This window comes from Callorhinus ursinus, unplaced genomic scaffold (genome assembly GCF_003265705.2).
Source record: "Callorhinus ursinus isolate GAN/ISIS: 27379988/994484 unplaced genomic scaffold, GSC_fseal_2.0 scaffold20, whole genome shotgun sequence".
NCBI lineage: Eukaryota > Metazoa > Chordata > Mammalia > Carnivora > Otariidae > Callorhinus > Callorhinus ursinus.
Window position 1 is genome coordinate 17430909 of NW_027397082.1, and position 23571 is coordinate 17454479.

Here is a 23571-nt window from a genome sequence, read left to right on the forward strand (position 1 = left end):
ACCCTTGGATTATGCATGACTTGAGCCGAAGGCAGACGTTTAACTGACTGAGCCACCCTGGCGACCCCCCCCCCACATTTGGAAATTTAAATGAAGGCAGATGAGATGATGTGGATTTGAGGGAGAGGAAACAATATTAACTAGATTTTAGGGTTGAGTGGTAAAATGAGAGTGCGAAAAGCAGAAATAGAAACTAGTTTGGGGAGAAAAATACTAAATTAGATTTTCAACAGAAATCCACGTTATAGTATATTTTTATTAAGTAAACACACATATATACTCACAAAGAGACATTGTTTGGTTCATAATCTAAATATGTACTCTTGATCTGATCTTGAAAAAGCACTTGTAACTTTTCTTTGATTGCAACAAGCTTTGAGTATATTATTACACAAACCCATAACCAAAACATGCCCAAGAAGATTTTATACTTGTATCTTTAGTCTCATTTGTTGTTGCAGTAACTGTTGTTGGGCCCTTGGCCAGGAAATTGTGACTCTAGACAGGGGGAGGAGCTAGGGATAAAGTTCACCATCGCCAAAGAAACTATTCCAAATGGATTCATGTGGAGCAACAGTGATATCCAATGACAAGTTAAATTAGACACAGAGGTGTTTTCTCCAACAGTCTCAGAAGATACATGCTGTTGAGGGGCTTGGTTCAGACTAAAACAGTCTTTTTGCAGTTAGGTTAAAGTTACACAGAAATAAATTATACTAGGGACTTGAAGAAGAATTTTGTTATGTGACTTCAAGAACTTATTGACTCAGTTTCACACATTGCAGAACGGCAACCAGTGACAGATGAGGTAATGCTGGTTTGAATTATGAGTTAAATCTTAAAACCGCTACGAGTTTGCTATTGACAAAATTCTAAATTTAGTAAACTGCATGTTCATGTTCCTTAAGTATGAAGATATTAGATCCTTATTCTTAAAGCACATAGTCTTATTTCTTACAGTTAATATCTATATTTCCTTGGATAGAATTTCTTTAAATTTCATGCTTTACTGTGGTGGGATATGATAGTAAAAGCTGTTAAATTTATCTCTGTCTAAATCTGTGCCTGGTTTTATAGTGCCAGGTTTTATATGTGTTGTTTCCTAAAGATGGTTTCTCTTGTTAATGCTCAAATCTGTATCTTGCAAATGCCTTAATATGTAGGAATTTCTGGCTGATAATTGCATTTTAAGGTTGGATGCTTAGGTCAGTCATGCTTTGTGGAGACTTTGTGCTTTATTTAAAATACGCTTTGGAAAGTTCATTTCACAAATGTATTCACATTCTGGAAGTTGAGGTCTATAGTAGAGTGTGTTCCACTGGTTAATAATTAAGAAAAGTGACACAAGTAAATTGGCATTGGCCCAGACAGAGTCAAGGCCCTGGGACCAATAGAAATTTTTGAATTCTCCAAGCAGATACAGTTTTTTGTTTTAAATGTATGGTGGGACAGTGAGCCAGTCTTTTAACTGATACAGTGCCTAATATTCTCTTTTGTTTTAACAGTAAAGAATAGTGATTAGTTTGGGGCCAAGACATTGTTTCTCTTGAAGACTGTATCCTGGAGACATGATATTTCTGGCCCCAGGCTGCCTGTCTTCTGAAGTCAGTGCATACTTTCAGCATTTGGATATTTATTATCTCTGTAAATCTTAGAATATGTATTATTGCAGTTCTCTGTGACCCAGCTGTCCCCTTTTGTCATTATAGCTTTACTTAATACACTTCAAATATTTGCCCCCAAATTAGATTTAATTTCCTTATTGCCCTTTCCTTCCATGTTTTATAGGGAAAGAAGAGATGAAAACGTGAGATTTTTCTTTTTGTTTCATAATAGGAATGAGAAGGGGAGACAGGAGTGATTGTTTCTTAAATTCAGGAATTTCTTCTGTGGGTGAGGTTACTTATTTTGAATGAAAGTGAAAAGATAAAGGATATTTAGTGGAAGGTCTTCATAAGACAACATCTTATTTCCTAAAATCTAAAAAGTCTTTCCTCACTCAGTCTACTCCCTGAAACAAAGTGGTACTGGCTTTGTAGTAGGCTTTCAACAAATGTGCTGATTGAATAAGGTGACAAGTTAATCGAAGGGGAAAGAGTACGATTTGATGGATATTTAGCAGTCATAATTTTGGCAAAAACAATAGATTTTCATATTCCCAACATATGTGATTCCAAGAGTTCGTATGGATAATATACCTAAGGTGCATTATAATCTTCATATTCTTAAAATAATGTTATAAAGGAGTACAGGCTTAATCTTTCTTCTGACCAAGAAATAAACTGGTAAGCTATCTTGCTGGGTCTGTTGATAGTTTCTTTCTACCTTTAGCACTGATTGACTGATAGTAGCAAAGTCTGTTTTTTACCCTGTGATTTGAGCTGTGCCTGAAACCAGCTCACATCATTCTATCAGAAACCAAGCTGTTTCTTTTATCATGTGGTCCCAACATATATCCCTCCTGGGTTGTATCATAAGAATCTTTGCAGTCGTTCCTGCCTGAATTCCCATAGAATATTTTAGGCATGTCAGCTGTTTGGGCTCTGATCAAGGATTTGATCCAGTTGGCCTCTAGCCTGCATTGAGAGTGTGTTTGAAAAGCCTAATCTTCAGTGGCAACATTTGGTTTCCAGAGTTAGAACCATTGCTTTGTGTCTTACCCCTCTTGCGCCTTCAAAAGGATTTATGTAACCGAGAAAATGTGATAATAAAGTAGATGCTTTTATCAATAAAAGCAGGGTGAAATTTGATGAAGTGGTAGAAAGATCATGGTGATATATTTGGGTTTGTGGGTGTTTAAAAAAAGATTTGGGTGGGTGTCATTTATCTTGTATTTCCTTGGATCTTTCGACTATCCATTAGGCTTCTATCCCCCTCCCATCTATTAGAAAGGACCTATATTAGGGCAACTTAAAATAGGAGACCAAAGCATCCAACAGGTCTAATTAAGGGGGGAAAGAAGCCCCAAGAAAAGGGAAAAGAAAAACACCTATCTGCAGAGGAAGCCCCAAATCCAAAGGAATATTGCTACAGTAATTTGAGTAAGAAGAATTATAAATAGGCCCTTCAGGTACTTTATATATAAAACATAGTCCACCATTGGTCAGTGGCAAAACTAATATACGAGACTCAGTATTACCTAGATTCTAAACATTGACTTTCATATATAACTCATCTGTACTTGGTAGATAAACTGGTTAAAGCATAATTGATGTACATAATCCCATTAGAAAAATAAAGTATTAATCTACAGTATTACAGAGATAAGGAGGTAAATACCAATACTGGCATTAATTCTCAGGATTTAGTTCTCAGGAACTAAGGGTCTTATAGAGCTAATCCAGTGTGCATAACACGCTCAGATAAGTAATGATTTTCATATTTTTCAGAAGATTAATAGTTCCTAATTCAAGGGCCTATTGATTTTAAGTCCTTGATTAAAATATTTCTAAGCAAATCGTGATTTTTTTGGTCTGCATTTAAAATTGGTGCATACATTCTGAGATGAGAGGAAAAGTTTTCTGTTAAAATTTGAAATAGTAATATATGAGTTGGTGAGGAGTCATTACCTAGATTAGTGGTTCCCAAACTCCCCAGTATTCTATCAGTTAAAACATAGAACATTCATCCCTTCATGGACTGTTGTCCTTATTTATATATAGTAGAAAACATATACAAATTAAGCAGATTTAAATGATGAAATAAGTGTCAGTAGAAGATCTGATATCTTCTTTTTTACCCAGTGGAGTCTTCTGCATCCCCTGGTATAGTCACTCCTCTTTGGAGATTATTGACCTACATTGTGAATAGGAGCCCAGCCCAGGCATCTGTATTTTATTTGTAGCATTCTCATTTCTCACAGTTACTTCTAAAATGAAGGCAAAGAAAGGGTTTGGTAATAAGAGGATAAACCATTCAGTAATTTTGGCTGTCAAACTGGGGATGAGATGGAAAGGGTGTGTGTGTGTGTGTGTGTGTGTGTGTGTGTGTGTGTGTGAAGATAGCGGTGGGGAGGGGCAGAGGGAGCGGGAGGAGGGAGAGAGAGAATCCCAAGCATGCTCCATGCCCAGCGCAGACCCTGACATGGGACTTGATCTCACAACCCTGAGATCATGACCTGAGACAAAATCAAGAGTCAGACACTTAACTGACTGAGACACCTGGGTGCCCCAAAAGGATATTTTTGTTTTCAGAGATGATTAAAACTTATCCCAAAACATCATCATGGTGATGATTTGCCATGCTATTATATGTTTAGTTTTCCCCATGTCTTCAAAAGTGATCTTTCTGAAATTTGACTCTGATTATTTCATTTCTTCAAAATCTGGTAATTTGTCCTTGCTTGTACAATAAAGTCCAAACTCTAATGTGGCATACAGAGTCTTCATGATTTTGACTCCTACTAACCTTTCTAGCTTCATAGCTTTTATTGCCCCTTCTCCCTACCCCTGCCCTTCTGGAAAACCTTTGCAAAAACAAACAGGAAAGCAAAACCAAACAAAACTCCTCAGCTCCAGCCATAGTAAATATTTTATAGTTCACTCTAAAATATACTTCACTCTGCCTGGATTGCCTTTGTTGCTTTGTCCAATTGAAAAACTTCTACTGATTGCTTAAGATTCATCTCAGACATCTCTTCTGGTCTCTAAAGTAGTGGTATCCTTGCTTCTGTCTTATTTTATAGCATTTATTGAATTGCTGAAATTATTTGTGCGTAAGTGTCTCTCCTGCTAGGCTGAATTCCTCAAGGATAGAGATTGTAAATTAAAATAGAAGTTCCATAAGGGCAGGTACTCTTGTTCATTCACTGCTGTATCATGTACCTTGTTTGGGATATAGTAAGCACTCAGTGTTTGAACGAATATATTTATGTTTATGTCTTAGTATCTGGCATGTTGTAGGCTTTAAATGAACACTGTTTATTAAATAAATTATAAATGAATGAGTGAATGTATTATAAAATCTCAAAAATAAGCTTATCTTAGGGGGTCAAACTTAGAAAAGGAGAGCTGATTCTCTGAAGTCTTTAGCACATGGCACTGTTAATACTAAGTAAGAAAATACGTATATTTTCATTTATCTGATTTCATTTATGGTATAAGAAAGACTTGAATAACTTTGTTATGAATCTTTTTTTTTTTAAGATTTTTTTTTAAGATTTTATTTATTTGTTAGAGAGCGAGTGAGCACAAGCAGGGGGAACAGCAGGCAGAGAGAGAAGCAGGCTTCCCACTGAGCAAGGAGCCCGATGCAGGACTCTTATCCCAGGACCCTGGGATCATGACCTGAGCCGAAGGCAGATGCTTAATGACTGAGCCACCCAGGCACATCCCTTCTTTTAAGATTTTATTTATTGAGAAAGAGAGGGCACAGGCAGGGGGAAGGGCAAAGGGAGAGGGAGAGGCAGACTCCCCACTGAGCAGGGAGCCAGCCAGCGCCCTGATGCGGAAGTGGGGCTCCATCCCAGAATCCTGAGATCATGACCTGAGCCAAAGGCAGACATTTAACCAGCTGAGCCACCCAGGTGCCCCTGTTATGAATCTTAATATTGGTATTTAAATGAAAAATATCTAGAAAGATAATCAAATAATTACATTAAATTTAAGAATTTGGGGGGATTTGCTTCAGTGTTAATTGAGAGATCATTTTTTGCTTCTCTTTTTAGGGTGTTTGTGAACCGAAGTTTAGCCATGGAAAAAATAAAGTGTTTTGGTTTTGATATGGATTATACACTTGCTGGTGAGTAGCACTTTTTGATTGCTTAAAAACTGCTTAGATATAACAGAGTGGGTCTACAGGAGGCAATTCAGTAAACACTTGATTTAATCATATATTTAGCTACTAGAAGCTCTTGTTATCAAAGCTCCTTCCATTGATATTTATGAATATTGAAATTACCAGATATCCTTGAGATTTACATAGTATAGATATGTAGAACAAGTGCTAAATTATTTTAGAGTCCTTGGTAAGAAATAGTATGGTGAAATTATACATTAGTTTGTATATCAGGGCACTTTTGGCTTTTACTCTGTAAAACTATTCTTCAACGATGGAATTTTGTATCTCTTGTTCTACCCAAGGAAAACTTAACAGTTAAAAATTTTAATGTTATTCTTAAGACAAATGGAAAATGTGTTTATTTCCTTTGAAACGATTGCAAATCCACTATGTAAAGACTTTTAAAAAATTAGAGCCGTTTGCTTTGTTCGTTATCAAATAGACTTTAAACACAGCACTGTACTGTTTTTCCCTTCCTATCTCTGAGATATATTTGAAATAATCAATGGATTAGTTAATAGTTGCAAGATCTTTTCAGAACTTACGAAGTTTTTATTAAAAATTCATTTGATTTTGGTGTGAAAATGTCATTTAAGTAGTAGAGATGAAGGACTGAGTTGAGTACATGTGTATATATGTATGTGCATGCATGTGTGCATTGCCATGACACTTGAAAAAGAATCTTTCAGAAATTTTCTCTAAAAAATAGTCTTTACACAAAAATCTTAAAATGTATAAATTCACTTCAGAAACGTCTTATAACAGTATTAGAAAACTGAGTTCCATCTCAGATTAGATCTCAATTTGATGTTCAATTTAGGCTAATATAATATTCATTATAACATATAAATGTATTATAAATATATGTAAATATGTATTGTAATATAATAATGCAAAAATGAACATATGCAGTTTATAGGTAGTTGCCACATAGCTGTAGCTATGCTATGTACCAAACAAGTTATATATTAAAAATATACACTGACTTGGTTTGAATTTCCCTTTCTTCCCTCCATACTCTTTGTTGTTTATTTCATTTTCTATTGCCTTAAAGTTTTTGCTGCATTTTTATTCTTACATATTTTTCTAATTGGACACAGACACTTTTAGGACCACTTCTCAGAAAGCAAGTTGGAAGTACTGTACTTTCTCAGGGTAGATCTTCCAAATTGGGAGAAAATCCTACAGTCTCTCTCCTTTCTAGAATTTTACCTCTCCAGGGAAAGGAATGGTAAGATAATTCAGCTAAAGAGATACTATCTAAAGCAGAAGTAGAAGTTAATGGGAACAAAAAGTGACAGATTTTTGCCCCCTTGGTTATTAAGACAATCGCATTGTATTGAAATAGTTGTTAGTATTTATTGAAAACCTGTACTGTTCAGGCACATTTTGTTACTGAGCATTGCAATAACTACATGTTCCCACAGAATAAAAAAATGAATTCTCTTGTTTAATGAAAAAGTCACTGAAAAAAGTCTCTAAGCTTTAAAGGTACCTCATGATTTCTTCTTTTTGCTTTTTTATTTTTTAATCCCACTTCATATTTTAATGCTTATTCTTAGTGAAGATACTAATATACTTTGCTTATATATAAATATAAGTCAATTATTAACATTTATTGGGCTTATTATAATAAGTGCTAAGTAAGCCCTGTTCTAATAATAGATTATCTCATTTAATACATGGACTATCTCATTCACGTCACTTATTTAATATTTACAAAAACTCTTATGAGGCAGATATTACTGTTGTCCTTGGACTTTGTCCAAGGGTGTTTACCTATGATATAGCTGAACTGAGATTCAAACCTAAGTATACATTTATATGTGTGTGTGAGTATACACACACGTACATATGTATTATGGTAAGTTTAAATTATCATTTTGAACAATGACAATTTATAGTGAGGTATAATTTCAAAGTACTAGGCTCCTTCCCTTAAACAAACCAGGACTTAAGCACTCAAAAGGGTAATGCCCTTTAAAGGAGCCCCCCTTGGGGCGCCTGGGTGGCTCAGATGGTTAAGCATCTGCCTTTGGCTCAGGTCATGATCCCAGGGTCCTGGGATTGAGTCCCGCACCGGGCTCCCTGCTCGGCAGAGAGCCTGCTTCTCCCTCTCCCTCTGCTGCTCTCCCTGCTTGTGCTCTCTCGCTCTCTCTGTCAAATAAATAAAATCTTTAAAAATAAATTAAAAAATAATAAAGTAGTCCTCCTTGAGAAACTGTACATTATTTCAACAACTCAGTGTTGGATGAAGAACGTTGTTAGTCTTCTTATGGTACTACCTTCACTTCATAAAGCACGTAGGAAAACAGGTTTATTGGCTTGTACTCTTCTCCTGTTTTCCAGAATAGTATTCATTAAATTTATCTGAGAATAACTTTTGTTATTTAAAAAACAAACAAACCACACCCGTGAAGTGCTCAGGACTTTTCATCAGAAAAATGTGCCATAAAGTATAGAGACAAGATTAAAAGAAGATTTTTTTGAAAGCTTTGAGTATTTGGAATAAACATCCCTGGAATAAGTGTAATAGCCTCACAGGATAAGTTCTTGGAAAGGGTCTGTATTTGTTCTGAAGCCTCATCTGAGACAGTCTTCTCTGCAGTCCTGACACCTTGGTACGTAATTTCCTAAGAGCAATTTATATATCATTTGCAGCTTTTGTTTGCTTGCCTGTTTCCCCATTGGCCTGTGAGTTCTTCAAGGGCAAGGGCTTTCTTTTTCACTTTTATATCCTATGTGTTTCCTAAAGCCTGGCATGTAGCAGGTGCCCAGTGAATATATATTGAATGAAGAGTTTGGGTACATAAGTTTTAATAAATCAGTTTAAGAATTAATCACTATACTTTATTAAAATAAAAACTTAAATAAATTAATTAAAAACTGTAAGAAAAATGAAGACTTTAATGTGAGACCTGAAACCTTAAAAATCTTAGAAGAGAGCAGAGGCAGTAGTTTCTCTGACATCGGCCATAGCAACTTTTTTCTAGGTAGGTCCCCTGAGGCAAGGGAAACAAAAGCAAATAAACTATGGAAACTCCATCAAAATAAAAACCTTATGCACAGCGAAAAAACAGTCAACAAAACTAAAAGACAACCTACTGAACAGGAGAAGGTATTTGCAAATGACATCCAAGAAAGGGTTAGTATCCAAAATATATAAAGAACTTCTAAAACTCAGTAATCTTATTAAAAATGGGGAGAAGAACAGCCATTTCTCCCAAGAAGACAAAAGATGGCTAACAGACACATGAAAAGATGCTCAACATCACTCATCATCAGAGAAATGCAAATCGAAATTACAATGAGGTATCACCTCACACCTGTCAGAATGGCTAAAATCAAAAACAGACACAACAGGTGTTGGTGAGGATGTGGAGAAAAAGGATCCCTTGTGCACTGTTGGTGGCAATGCAAACTGGTGCAGATAGTGTAGAAAACAGTATGGAGCTTCCTCAAAAAATTAAAAATAGAACTACCCTGTGACCCAGGAATTGCACTACTGGGTATTTACCCAAAGAAGATGTGCTACATACACACACACACACACACACACACACACACACACATATACAATGGAATATTATTCAGTAATAAAAAGAATGAAATCTTGCCATTTGCAGTGAAAGGATGGAGCTTGAGAGTATAATGCTAAGTGAAATAAGTCAGTCAGAAATAGACAAATGCCATATTATTTCACTCATATGTGGAATTTAAGAAACAAACAAGCAAAGGGGAAAAGAGAGAGAAACCAAGAAACAGACTCAACTATAGAGAACAAACTGCTGGTTACCAGAGGGGAGGTGGGTGAAGGAATATAAAATAGAGGGTGGGGATTAAGGATTGTACTTGTGATGAGCATCAGGTGATTAAAAACTTAAAAGTTAAAAACTATAAAAAAAAAGAATCAGTCACTGTATTTGAGTTTACCCAGTATAAAATATGCACTATTAAAGTGAAATACTTTTAAATATGAACTTATTTTTTAAATTTTAAACGTTATTGAGGAATAAGTTACATATAATAAAACATGCATTTTAAGTATATAGATTTAGTTCGACAAAATATATACACATGTCTAACTACCACTTAAGATAAAGAATATTTCTATCACTCCAAAAAGTGCCCTCATTGCCTCTTTGAAGTCAGTTCACCCTCCCGCTCTTTGCCTCAGGGCTTTTTGTCACTATATATTAATTTTGCCCTTTTCAGAATTTTATGTAAATGGAATCATACAGTATGTACTCTTGTGTCTGGCCTCTTTTGCTCAGCATAATGTTTTTGTGATTTATTGATGTTGTTGTGTCTGTCAGTAAATAGTTCATTTTTTTATTACCTCTAACATTTTTAAACTATAAAAAGTTTGAAATAATTTTAGACCTATGGAAGAGCTGCAAAAATAATAGTTGGCCTCTATTCTCTTCTAATGGTGACCTCTTACTTGACTACAGTTGACCACAGTACAATTTTAGAGCTAAGAAATTAACATTAGTGTAGTACTACTAACTGAACTACAGACGTTATTCAGTTTTTACAAATTTTCCCACTGAGGTTCTTTATTCCAGTCTAGGATTCCACATTGCATTTAGTTGTCATATTTCCTTAGTGTCTTCTGTGACAGTCCTGTCTTTCATTGCTTTGACACTTTTGAAGAGTACTGGTTAGATATTTTTGTAGAATCTTCCACGGTTTGGGTCTGTCTGATGTTTTTTCACATGATTGAAGTATTATGCATATTTGTGAAGAACACTACAGAGATGGTGTACCCTTCTCACAGTATAATACCAGGGGTACATAATGTTGGTAAGTCTTATTACTAGTGATGTTAACCAGTAAGCATTATACAATTATCATGTTTTTCTTTAAACTATGTTCTTTTTGGAGGGGGGAGTCAAGTAGTAGTCCATTGTATGGGTACAGGTTTTTCCCACTATCTGAAAGTAGAGAGTTCCTATGGAACTGTAAGCTGAAATGTCATAAAGCAAAGAAATAGTTACCATTAATTTATATGGAAAAATTTTTGAGGATTTCTAGACCCCCCAAGATAACTTTTCTTAGGCTTTCTGATAACCTTAAAACACATCTTGCTAATGGATACACAAAATAAGTTTTGAGGTAAAGGACAGGTGGTTACGGACATAATTCAAAGCTCTGGTGGCTTGATGCTGAGATGTTGAGTGTAAGTCCCAGGGAAGGAGTGTGGCAGAGCCACTCTTGCTGCTTGTGATGCACACCACCTTTATAAGGGCTGCTTGCAAAACAAATGCTGGATGCCATTTTTGCTTTTCACCTTTTTTCATAAAAGCAAAAATCCTCTTTAGATTTATTTCAGTTAGCAAAAACAAGTACTAATGCAGGTCTTTCAATCAAAGTTAAGTGGCATGACTTGAACTTTCAAAAAGTGGGGGATACCTATATATCACAATTTGTTTATCTGTTTATCTGTTGATGGATGTTTGAGTTGTTTCCCTTTGGGGCTATTATGAGTAACACTGCTATGAACATTGGTTCTACATACTACAAGTCTTTCTGTGGATGTATATTTTTATTTCTCTTGGGTAAATACCTAGGAGTACAATTGCCAGATTATATGTTTACCTTATAGGAAATAGACAAATGGTTTTTCAAAGTAGTGATATCATTTTAAAGTCCCACCCAACAAACATAAAAATTCTACTTGATCCAGTCCTCACCTATGCTTGATATTATCAATCCTTTGAATTTTAGCCATTTTAGTAAATGTGTAGTGTTATTGTGATTTTATCTTCTATTTCCATCATAACTAGTGATGTTGAAGATCTTTATGTGGTTATTTGCTATTTATATTTTGTGATGTGCCTATTCAAATGCCCATGTTTATTGGGTTGTCTTTTTATTGTTGAGTTGTAGAAGGTCTTAATATATTCTGAGTACTGGTCCTTTGTCAGATATATGTCCTTTGAATATATTGATCAATATGTGTTGGTCTGTATGTTGACATTCTGTTTCATTGAAGTAAATATCACATGGTCTTGATTGATTATTGTAGGTTTTTTGTTAGTCTTTAAGTCAGGTAGTGTAAGTCCTTTCTTTTTTGTAATTGTTTTAATATTCTGTATCCTTTACATTTCTATATAAATTTTAAAATTAGCTTATCAAATTTTCAAAAATACCTGCTGGGATTTTGATTAGGATTGCCTTGATTTCTAGATCAATTTGTAGAGAATTGACGTCTTAACTACATTGAGTCTTCCAGTCCCAGAATATGATACATTGGACCATTTACCTAATCTTCTTTAGAATTTCTTAGCAGTGTTTTGTCATTTTTGGTGTAAAGGTCTTACATATAGTTTGTTACATTTATCTGTTAAATATTTCCTATTTTTTTATGTAGTTGTAAATGCTGTTGAAATTTCATTTTCTATTTAATGCTAGCATTTAGAAATAGCTCATTTTTGTATATTCTTGAATCCTATGACTTTCTAAATTCACTTATTCTACTAGCTCTTTTGTAGACTTATTAGAATTTTTACATATATGATCAGATCATCTGCAAATCACTTTTTTCTTTACAATCTCTATATTCTTTTTTTTCCAATCTGTGTATCTTTATATCTTGTTAGAAAAAACTTTTTTTTCTTTTTGCCTTATTACTTATAAAACCTTCATACTTTATTGAATAGAGGTATTGAGAATGGACCTCTTTGCTTTTTTAAAAAATTTTTATTGTTATGTTAATCACCATACATCACATCATTAGTTTTTGATGTAGTGTTCCATGATTCATTGTTTGTGTATAACACCCAGTGCTCCATGCAGAGTGTGCCCTCTTTAATACCCATCACCAGGCTAACCCATCCTCCCACCCCCCTCCCCTCTAGAATCCTCAGTTTGTTTTTCAGAGTCCATCATCTCTCATGGTTCGTCTCCCCCTCTGATTTCCCCCCCTTCATTCTTCCCCTCTTATCTTCTTTTTTTTTTTTTTTTTTTAACATATATTGTATTATTTGTTTCAGAGGTACTGTGTTCTTGATCTTAGGGAGAGAATGTTCAGTTTTTCACTATTAAGTATGATGTTAGTTGTAGGTTTTTTTATAAATGCTTTTAATCAGGTTGGAAAGTTCCCTTTTATTCTTAGTTTTCTTTTTAACGTGAAGAAGTGCTAAATTTCATCACATGTTTTTCTGCCTTTATTGAGATGATCCATATGATTTTTCTTTTTTAGTTTGTTAATAGGATGAATTACATTGATTGATTTTGGAATGTTAAACCAACTTTGCGTTCCTAGAGTAAATCCCACTTGGTTATATAGTATTCTTTTTATATATTGACAAATTTGACTTGCCGATATTTTGTTGAGGATTTTTGCATTATGTTCATCAGGTTTGTAGTTGTCTTATAATGTCTGTTGAATTTTGGTTTTAGGGTAATGCTGACCTCATGTAATGAGTTGGGAACTTTCTGAAAGTTTGGGTAGAAATTGGTATTATTTTTTCTTTTAAGTATTTGATAGAATTAACTAGTGAAGGTATCTGGGCCAGGAGTTACTTTTGTGGAAAGGTTTTAAATTATGCATTCAACTGTTAAATGTAGGGCTAGTCAGAGTTTCTGTTTCTTCTTGTATCAGTTTTGATAATTTGTGTCCATTTCACTGAGTTTTAAATTTATTGGCATAATTTTCATATTTTTATTATTCTTTTGATGTCTGTAGGATCTGTAGTACTGTTCTTTCATTCCTGAAATTGGTAATTTGTGTCTTTTTTTCCCTTTAGCAGTCTAGCAAGCAGTTTATCAGTTTTCTTGATTTTTTTTTCCCCCTGCTAAGAGCCAGCTTTTGGTTTCAGTGAATGCATGAGAATAAGGGGGATTTAAATTTAAAGGTGATTTTAAAGTAATTATATATGTAAGTATGAAGTTACAACCCGCTTTTATGATAATTGCTGACTATAAAAAAGTAACTTATAAAGATAATATAATAGGGCGCCTGGGTGGCTCAGTTGGTTAAGCGACTGCCTTCAGCTCAGGTCATGATCCTGGAGTCCTGGGATTGAGTCCCACATCAGGCTTTCTGCTCAGCAGGGAGTCTGCTTCTCCCTCTGACCCTCTTCCCTTTCGTGCTTTCTATCTCTCATTCTCTCTCTCTCTCTGAAATAAATAAATAAAATCTTTAAAAAAAAAGTTAATATAATAAAGTACTATCAAAATACTCCAGGCACCATTCTCTTTATTTGCTTTATATTTTTTAATATAGGCAGTGGCAGTAACCACTTTTATTTCTGATTATAATTTTTAAGTTTGTTTTCCTTCTGTGTTCTAACTCTTAGCATCATTAACATTATGTTGTTGACCTTTCTTCTAGTGTTTATGGAAAATGCCAGATTTCTGTGCAGAATGAAATGTGGCACTGTGTACTTTCTTTCATTTTTTTCCTCCCTGTATATATTGACTTCAGAATTTGGAGGATACAGAGAATTGGTTTCTTAATTTTTTTCAGAATTAGCTTGTTAAGTGTTAGGTGCTTAATAAGTAGTAGTTGTTTAAACTTCTTTGTATACATACTACTGTTTTCAATGTAGAGGAGACATTTAATCAGCATTTGATTTTTTTATTGAGGGTAGGAATAACCCAATAAATGTTAATTTTATCTGAAATGAAATTATTAGGTGTGCTATAAAACTGCATATCTAGCATAATCTGTGAATTGGCTATTCTGGCAAACAATATTTTGAGTAATATGGAGTTAACCATTTACAGCATAGATGGATTACTAGTTTTCTTCGAATGTAGTAAAATTGATAGTGAAGCTAGGATTGATGCTTCTGAAGTGTCTGGATAGGACATCACATTTCAAGTGGCAGTCATGTTTTGGAGTGGTACATTTGTTGAGAGAAGGTGGTTATTGGCTTAGGAGCTGCCTTATCACACTGTAAACTTTGCCTAAATTTGTTCTGAGAAAATAGCTACCTAGGTAAAGTTTTTTTTTCCCCATTGTTTTCAAATGTGGGAAATGTATATGACTTTCTCATGGAAAGTGTGGGGGATGGGATTTAATTCTGTCTTCGGTTTTCTAGAAAATGGCTGTAGCAGACCTTCTTTGGCGGGAAGGGTGTCATGGTTTAGTTTTGATTATTCATCTTTTTTTTATAGTTCATTTTGATAACATTTGTTTCAATTCTGATTTAAAAAAGCTGTTCTTCATGTCAGATGTTGGGATTGATAGACTTTAGTGGTAAATAATTTAAAACTTTGATTTGTCACCAATAAATAAGGAAGAGGATAATTAAGGCAAGAATACATACATGGACCCTAAGAATATTAAGCTGTATTTATAACAATTCTAAACTTGAAATTTTCCAAAACTAAACTACATAAATCTTTGGTAGAATGAAGTTAAGTTGAGGGATTGTTGGGGTTTTTTGTTTGTTTGCTTGTTAAAAGAGAAATTACTGGCATGACTTGTATTACTTTTATAAAGAATTTTATGATTTTGCTTACAGCTTGGTACATTCATTCCTCTGAATGAAGTGCATCATAGTGTTCAGTAACATAATCCATTCTAATGGGAACCTCATTATCTTCATCTCATCTGAATGCCGGCCTCATACCTCTAACAGTTTTTCAGAGAAGATCCTCTTTTATCATCAGCTATCCCTATAATTAAAGCGAGCTATGTATTTTTTATGTTTTTATTAGTTTATTTGCAGGATTTCTATGTAAGATTGATGTTTTTATATAAAATTTTTTAAATTCCCCAAATAAAGAACTTGCCTATTGAAATAAACTAATTTTTCCTGATTGTCTTGGACCTAAATCGACTTTAATCCTGAAATCTGGGTATAAAATTAATGTCAGTTTTGGTATTTAGCCCCTTACCTCTGTAATACTGTAGATTAATGTTTTATTTCTCTAATGGGAGTATGTACATTAGTTATGCTTTAACCAGTTTGTCTGCCAAGTATAGATGAGTTATAGGCATGAAAGTCAGTGTTTAGATTCTAGGTAATACTGAGCCACTGACCAGCAGTGGACTGTTGTATATAAAAAACGCACGTGAAAAACATGCACATGATATATATCAGAGTCCTTTGCATTTTTGTCTTCCTCTGCAGATATGTGTTTTTCTTTTCCCTTCTCCTGAGGCTTCTTTATCCTTAATTAGATCTGTTGGGTGCTCTGGTTTTCTATTTTATTAAGTTGCCCTAATGTAGGTGCTTTCTGAACAACAAATTTTGAATTTGTGGGTCTTTATTCTTGAGAGCACTTTTTAGCCTTTTTCTGCTTCCATGGGACAGATGGATCAGACTGATAAGTGTATTTCCCAGGACAAATCAAGCCAAAAAAATCTTGAAAGTCCACCTAAGATTAGGTCTTTGGACTTGTGAAAGAGCAAGAAAGTTGTTTTTAACCCAGCTACTTCCTCTCCGCAAAATGAAGGGAATATTCGGTACTATTTGCTAGTTTTGTTTCTTTGGTTTTGTTTGTATAAAGGACTGCTAAAAATGTTATATTGCTGAATTTATTGTTAAAGTGGACAGTACAGTGAAAATGAAAAACAAAGGGAGAATTGATGTTTTAGGTTGTTTAGTGCTTGTTCATTCTTCAGGTGGCAAATGGGTGTAAACAGACCTGTAGTTTCCATTACTCTTCGTATTGTTACTTAGTTTTATAATACTATATGGAGAAATTTGTTGCTGAGGTTTCAAATGAGAAATTCTTTTCTGATTCAGTGAGTGATATAAAGTACTTAAATCACCTCCTCATGATTGTAGTTCAGGATCTGACAGACTGCTAATCTTCAAAATGTTGTTTCTTTAACAAGCAAATGTTAGCCAATAGCTACCAAGAGTAATCTGGATGTAAAACGTGAGTTAAGAGGAAAAAAGCCAGAATAATCTATTTCTGTTTTGAAGGTTAAGTCCCATACACTCCGAGTTTTTTAGGCCCAGTCTTATTTTTATCTTTACCTTAGAGGCTGTGAGGTTGTAGAAAAAGTAGAACCCTCTGAGTGTGATTGACCTTGGTTTGGATCCCAGCTCTACCTTGTACTAGCTCTTGGCTACCAGCATGTTGCTTATTAACCTCTCTGAGTCTCAGTTTCTTCACTTAATAATAAAAAAAAAAAAGGGTATGTATGTCAGGGGGTGGTGGGGTGGGCAATAAACTACTGGTTTAAGGTTTAAATGAAATAATGTATATAAAATGATGAATGCAATGAAAGTTCTCTTGCTCTAACTGGTGATACCAAGTAGTGATATACTGGACTGGAGTTTTAAGGGAAAATCCAAGGAATAAGGAAAAAAATATCAACCTTAAACTTATTTATGTTCCTGTGTATTGTAGAAAAACCTGGAATGCTGGACAGATGGCAGTGGAATCTTTCATCACTCTTTTGTTTTTGAATTTTCTTTTTAAGTATTGCAGATGATCATGAACTTAATAGAAAGTTGAACTTCTTTTCTGAATAGATTTTTAATGTCAAGGTATTTGGCATCAGATTATGTTTCCATAGAAATTACTGTGTTTTTTTTTTTTTAAAGATTTCACTTATTTATTTGACACAGAGAGAGACAGCGAGAGAGGGAACACAACAAGCAGGGGGAATGGGAAAGGGAGAAGCAGACTTTCCGCCGAGCAGGGAGCCCGATGCGGGGCTCGATGCGGGGCTCGATCCCAGGACCCTGGGATCATGACCTGAGCCAAAGGCAGTCGCTTAACCAACTGAGCCACCCAGGCGCCCCTAGAAATTACTGTTTTTAGTGAAGGGTTATTTCTCAACAGGATCATGGTGACAGAATGGATTTCTGGGAAATGGTCCTTATATAAATTTAAAATTTTTTCTTTATGACAAAAGTATCACTGATAGGCTTCTAATAAGTGCAAGGGGAACTATTTTTTTGAAACAATAAAGAACTCTTTTAAGTGAAAAGTAGTTGACCTTTGTGGTTGCATGAAAGAGTTAAACATGCAGTAAGTTCCATGGAATTAACATCAAAATTATATATGTATAATTGTTAAATTTTCAGAATTCTTTACCCCAAGGGAGAGTAGGGTGGGGAGAGGGTTTGTTAATATTAATGCCCTTCACGGATATAGAGTGACTCTTGGTTTAGGATTATGAAAATGTATTATTTCTAAATTGGTTCATTTATTGTTTTGTTTTGTAAGCTCCACACCCAATGTGGGGCTCAGACTCACAATCCTGAGATCACATGCTCTAATGACTGAGCCAGCCGGGAGCCCCTATAAATTGGTTCATTTAAATCACCTAGACGTTTCTTTTTTCAATCATGCCTGCCTTTTTCTTTCTTTTTATTGCCCCCTTGAGCTCAAAGATCCAGAAAGAGACACATTCCAAATTTTTTCTAGCTCTAACACCTTTAAGGTTCTGAGCCATTTTGGTAAGTCCAACAATCAGTTCCTTATTTCTGTTACCAAGTGATACCAGTGGGTGTCATGGTCAGTGTCCAGTCCTTCTCATTTTTCTGAGAAATTGTCAGGAGGAAAAGAACATTTATTAAGCATGCGCTATATGTGCTAGAAAATGCATTTTATGTACAGTGTACCTTTTAATCCTCACAGTAGCCCAGTGAGGTGGAGATTACTACCTCCATTTCACAAATAGTTCACCAAGTCAAGAGGTAAAAAAACTCGTACATAGCTACAACTGACTGAAGATTCATAGCTGGAATGCAAACCCAGGTCAGTTCCATTTCTTAGGCTGCTCCTAGCTGTTACGGGATCAGAAATTGTTTGTTAACCTCTCAATGAGAAATCAAGAGAAAAAGCTCATAAATAAGCAAAATCATCCTTTGTTGTTTTTTTGTTTGTTTTTTTCAAAAATTGAAATCCTCTCTAGGGCAAGTGCATCTTTGTCTTGCATTTGAATATAATCCTCATCCTTAGAATACAGAAAGTTTTACAGTTTTTCTTTTGTTTGATTTTTAGAAGTAATCATAGGGGAATGAAGCCTCAAGAGTACTGTGTAAATACTCTATTCCAGATGTTGTTAGAATTCTAAAATTAAATGTTTTTTTTTTTTTAAATCTTGGGAGGAATTGAAAATATATGTTAGACTCCCCTTTTGAAATTTTCTGCCCTCGTCTCCTTCCAGGCCATATCACTAGCCACTGGGTATGAAATCCAGTTATCTAAACCTAAGCATTCTGCATTAATAAACCTAAAGTGGAGAGAGAAGATAGGATAAAGTTATTAAGATAGTACCAGGGAAGAAATTAAGAGAAACCAGTTTTTGCTAAATCAGAGGATTATCCTGCTACTAGCAGGAGTATCTCGGGACCTTTGATCTGTCATCTTATCCTGTCATGCATAGTAGATGCACTGGATGATCTTGTTTTACTGTTTTTGGAATTGAGTCAACTCGAGATTTAAATGAACGCTTTTTTGCATGGTGTATTTACTTGGACGAAAGTCCAGGGCACTCAGATCATGTTTCTGTCAGCTATTGTATATGTTCACAAAACTTACTGGCATTAACAGCATTTAAAGGAGAAAACACAATCTAAAGTAAGTATTATATATTGTATATTATTATTGTGCTGTCACTGAAGACCTCTCAACCCAGGTAGAGTATCTTTTCCCCTCCCTTTTTAAAACTGTGGTAAATATACATAAAATTTACTATTTTATTTATTTTAAATGTATAATTAGTGGCATTAAGTACATCTACAATGTTGTGCAACCCTCACCACTATCCATTTCCACAACTTTTTCATCATCCCAAACAGAAACTGTACCCATTCAGCAGTAACTTCCCATCACCTCTTCACCTCAGCTCCTATAACTTCTAATTTACTTTTTTCTGTGAATTTACCTATTCTAGATATTTCATATGAGTGGAATCATAATATTTGTCCTTTTGGTTCTGGCTTATATTTCTTAGTATAATTTTTGAAGTTTCGTCCATGTTGTAGCATATATCAGAATTTTATTCCTTATTAAGGCCGAATAATATTCCGTTATATGTACATATGACATTTTGTATATCCGTTATCCATCTGTGGATATTTGGGTTGCTTCCACCTTTTGGCTATTTTGAATAATGTTACTGGGAACATTGGTATTCAAGTATCTGTTTGAGTCTTTGTTTTCATTTCTTCTGGGTATATACCCTGGAATGGAACTGGTGAATCATACAGTAATTATATGTTTAACTTTTTTAGAAAGTCCGAACTGTTTTCCACAGTGGCTGCACCATTTTACATTTCCACTAGCAGTGCAAGAGGGTTCCAATTTGTCCACATCCTTGATAACACTTGTTATTTTCAGATTTTTGTTGTTGTTTTGATAATAGTCATTTTAATTGGTGTGAGGTTGTATCTCATTGTGCTTTTGATTTACATTTCCCTAGTGGCTGATGATGTTGAGCACCTTCATAAGCTTAGTAGCCATTTGTGTGGTATATCTTACTTGGAGAAATGTCTATCTTAGTCCTTTGTCCATTTCTTAATTGGAGTGTTTGGTTTGTTGAGTTATAGGAGCTCTTTAAAATATTTTGGATATTAATCTCTTATCAAGTATATAACTTGCAAATACTGTTTATCATTCTGTGGGTTGCCTTTTCGTTCTTGATAGTGTCTTTTGATGCAGAAAAGTTTTTAATTTTTATGAAGTCCAATCCATCTATTTTTTCTCTTGTTGGCTGTGATTTTGCTGTTGCAAGAAATCATTATCAAAACCAATATAACAAAGATTTTCTCCTGTTTTCTTCTAAGAGTTTTATAGTTTTAGCCCTTATGTTTAGATCTTTGGTCCATTTTGAGTTAATTTTTATATGTGGGGTAAGGTAAGGATCCAACTTCATTCTCTTGCATGTGGATATCCAGTCTTGTCAGTGGTGTTGAGAATGGTCTCCCTGAAAGGTCTTGGCATCCTTATAAAAAATCATTTGACCATATATGCAGCAGATGGCACTTTTTAAAAATAAAATATATGACAATGTAAACGTTTGTGTTGTGCTTCAGCATTTCTTCTTAAAGTTGAGGCTCCTTGTAACAGTAATGAATTAATTTAATATGGAACATTAGCTGAGTGGAACTTAACTGTGGCTAGTGTATAAACTGGATATATCTGTTGAAGTTCTTAGTGTGACAACAGTGTCTGTTAAAGTTTCCTGAAAAGTTTTTGGTATAAACTAAGGAAGATAACCTATCTCAGAAAAGCCAGAGAAATTCTCAATTGTCCCACATTATGAGAGAGTACTCAGGGCATCCTTCTTGAAAAATGTAGTAGAACTTGTACATTACCTTACTCTACATTCTCCCAAACAGATTGTCTCTATACAAGAGATTTTTGTGTTAGGGAATGAGCACCTCTGAGTCATTGAAAATTATTTAACCTATTTATATCCTCTGACTTATTCTTGAGGGATTTATCACTTTGTGAATGGATCAAATGTATGAAGTAGAAGATTAAAAGAATATAAAAATAATTGTCATTTGATAAGTAAATGTGTTCATTATCCCTCTTAGTGATCTTTTTTTTTCCCTAAAGGGACTTTTAAACTGGGTTTTTGTTTGTTTTTCTGAAACAATAGAGTAAGGGGATAAGTTGAGTGTTTGAACAGAGAAACTAGGGTAATCGATAAAAAGAAGAAGCAGCTCCCAAAACAAATGATCCCTTTCCAAAAAGAAAAAATTAGGATTGTGGTTGATAAAATTATTAATAAAAATAAATGACAAAACACCCACAAACAAAATAAAAACCTAACCAGTATGTATTGTGCAAGGCATAATGCCTCAGGGAGTGATTATTTTGAATGGGAGAAGGTTCATTTGGAAGAGTAAGTTCCATTATGTTTGTCCTCAGCTCAGAAAAAAGAATTGTGAAGATGAAAATTGATAATTTAGTACTAGAGTACAATCAATGATTAGTATCAAGGATCCATTCAGAATAAGCTGAACTCTATAGAGCCTATGATTGAATGGGTTTGTGTAACTGGAGGGTTCTTTATTTATAGTATTGACTGTAAAGCAATAAAAGATACTTTTATGTAAATCTCCAAAAGGGATTTGAGGTGCCTTGCAAAATTAAACACATATAACATGGGTCAAAAGACTATAAAAGAAAGTCTAATAAAATGTGCTTCCAAATAGATATCCTTCGTATAGTCACCTTATTAGGGAAAACTTACTCCAGTATTGCTGTCATTTCTCTTTCATTTCTTTCTTTCTCTCTTTTTCTCTCTTCTTTATTTCTTTCTCTTTTAAGATTTTATTTTTAAGTAATCTTTACACCTAGCGTGGGACTTGAACTCACAACCCTGAGATCAAGAGTTCTCATGTTGTATCGACAGAGCTAGCCAGGCGCCCTTTTGCTGTCATTTCTTGGACATTTTAGGCATTCTTTTGGAATTGTTTTCATAGCCAGTTTATAAAGACAAGAAAACCTGCTTCATTTCTTCAGTAAGTAGTCACCTGTTTTTTAATCCACTTTGATTTGCCCTTTTATTCACTCATTGCTCTGAATAACTTTCCCCCCTTTATTTTGGAATGATTTTTGTTTGTTTTTTTAAGTAGGCTCCATGCTCAGTGTGGGATTCGATCTCACAACCCTAAGATTAAGAATTACATGCTCTACTGAGCGAGCCAGGTGCCTCGTTTTTCTTCCCTTTAAATTAAATTCATCATCTGTTGATGAAAAATGTGCTACCAGGGAGGATATCTAGAACAATGTGCTATAGACTCTGAAAGTAATTTTGAAAGAATTTTAAACTTGTTCTGAGTAATGGTTGCATTATTGGAACAAATATATACTGACTTGGGGAGTGATTATTTTGAATGGGAGAAAGCTCAGTTGGATGAGTAAGTTCTATTATGTTTGCTTTTAAAAGACATTATTTGGGGAGGGGATGGGGAAAATAAAAGGCATTATTTTATGTCACATCTCATAATGTAGCTTGATTATTTTCATTTCACAATTGTTTTTTTGTTCTTTTTTGGTGTAGTTGTCTTTTAGAGAGAGAGAACTTAGAAGTTATTTTGGAATAAATCTGAGCCGTAGGTAAAAATACTTTGCCTTCTTTATTAGTTTGTTTTGTTTAACTGAACTAAGCTATTTTTTTTAAAGCTATTGTTGATGGCATGCCCAGTGTAAAATTCTTCTCCCATGTTTACACTCCTATTTTCTTTGGCCCAACATATCACCTTACGTGTTAACTTTGATTTCCTACGAGTATTAATATATGATAATACTAATCAGTACTTTCATACCAAAAGATCAGTGCTTTTGATAGAACGGTTTTCTCACCAAGACTGTAAGATAGGGGCGCCTGGGTGACTCAGTCGGTTAAGCGTCTGCCTTCGGCTTAGGTCATGATCCTGGGGTCCTAGGATGGAGCCCCACATCCAGCTCCCTGCTCAGTGGGGAGCCTGCTTCTCCCTCTCTCCACCCCCCTGCTTGTGCTCTCTCTACCCCCCTGCTTGTGCTCTCTCTTCCTATCTCTCTCTCAAATAAATCCTAAAAAAAAAAAAAAAAAAAGACTGTAAAATTGACAGCCTTAATATAGTTAAAAGATTTCTGAGCAATCCTTAATTTGGAAGGCTCTTATTATAACTGCTGATAAAAGACAGTTCTAGTATGGCACTGCCCTCTAAGTGGGAAGGATATTTAAGCAGTAGTTAAAAGATCACCCAAACTAGTTAATAATTTTGTATGTGCATGTATATGATAACTTGTGTATAATTGTGCTTTTTCAATATTCTATGAAAGATCTGTTTAAAAACTTTTGATCTGATAAAAGTTATTAAATTGGAAGAGAAAAGATTAGGAAAGATAAATGAAACAAGAATCCAA

The 23571-nt window shown here is 34.6% G+C and overlaps 1 protein-coding gene across 5 annotated transcripts in view; it reads left to right on the forward strand.

Moving 5' to 3' along the window:
• The window catches only part of NT5C2 (5'-nucleotidase, cytosolic II), a 138594-nt gene that overhangs the window by 87578 nt on the left and 27445 nt on the right, over positions 1 to 23571 (forward strand). For all 5 annotated transcript variants that reach the window (XM_073904249.1, XM_025880425.2, XM_025880426.2 and 2 more), the window contains one exon: positions 5666 to 5739. In XM_073904249.1, the coding sequence (XP_073760350.1) occupies positions 5666 to 5739 (74 nt within the window). The remainder of the gene's footprint in view (positions 1 to 5665; positions 5740 to 23571) is intronic.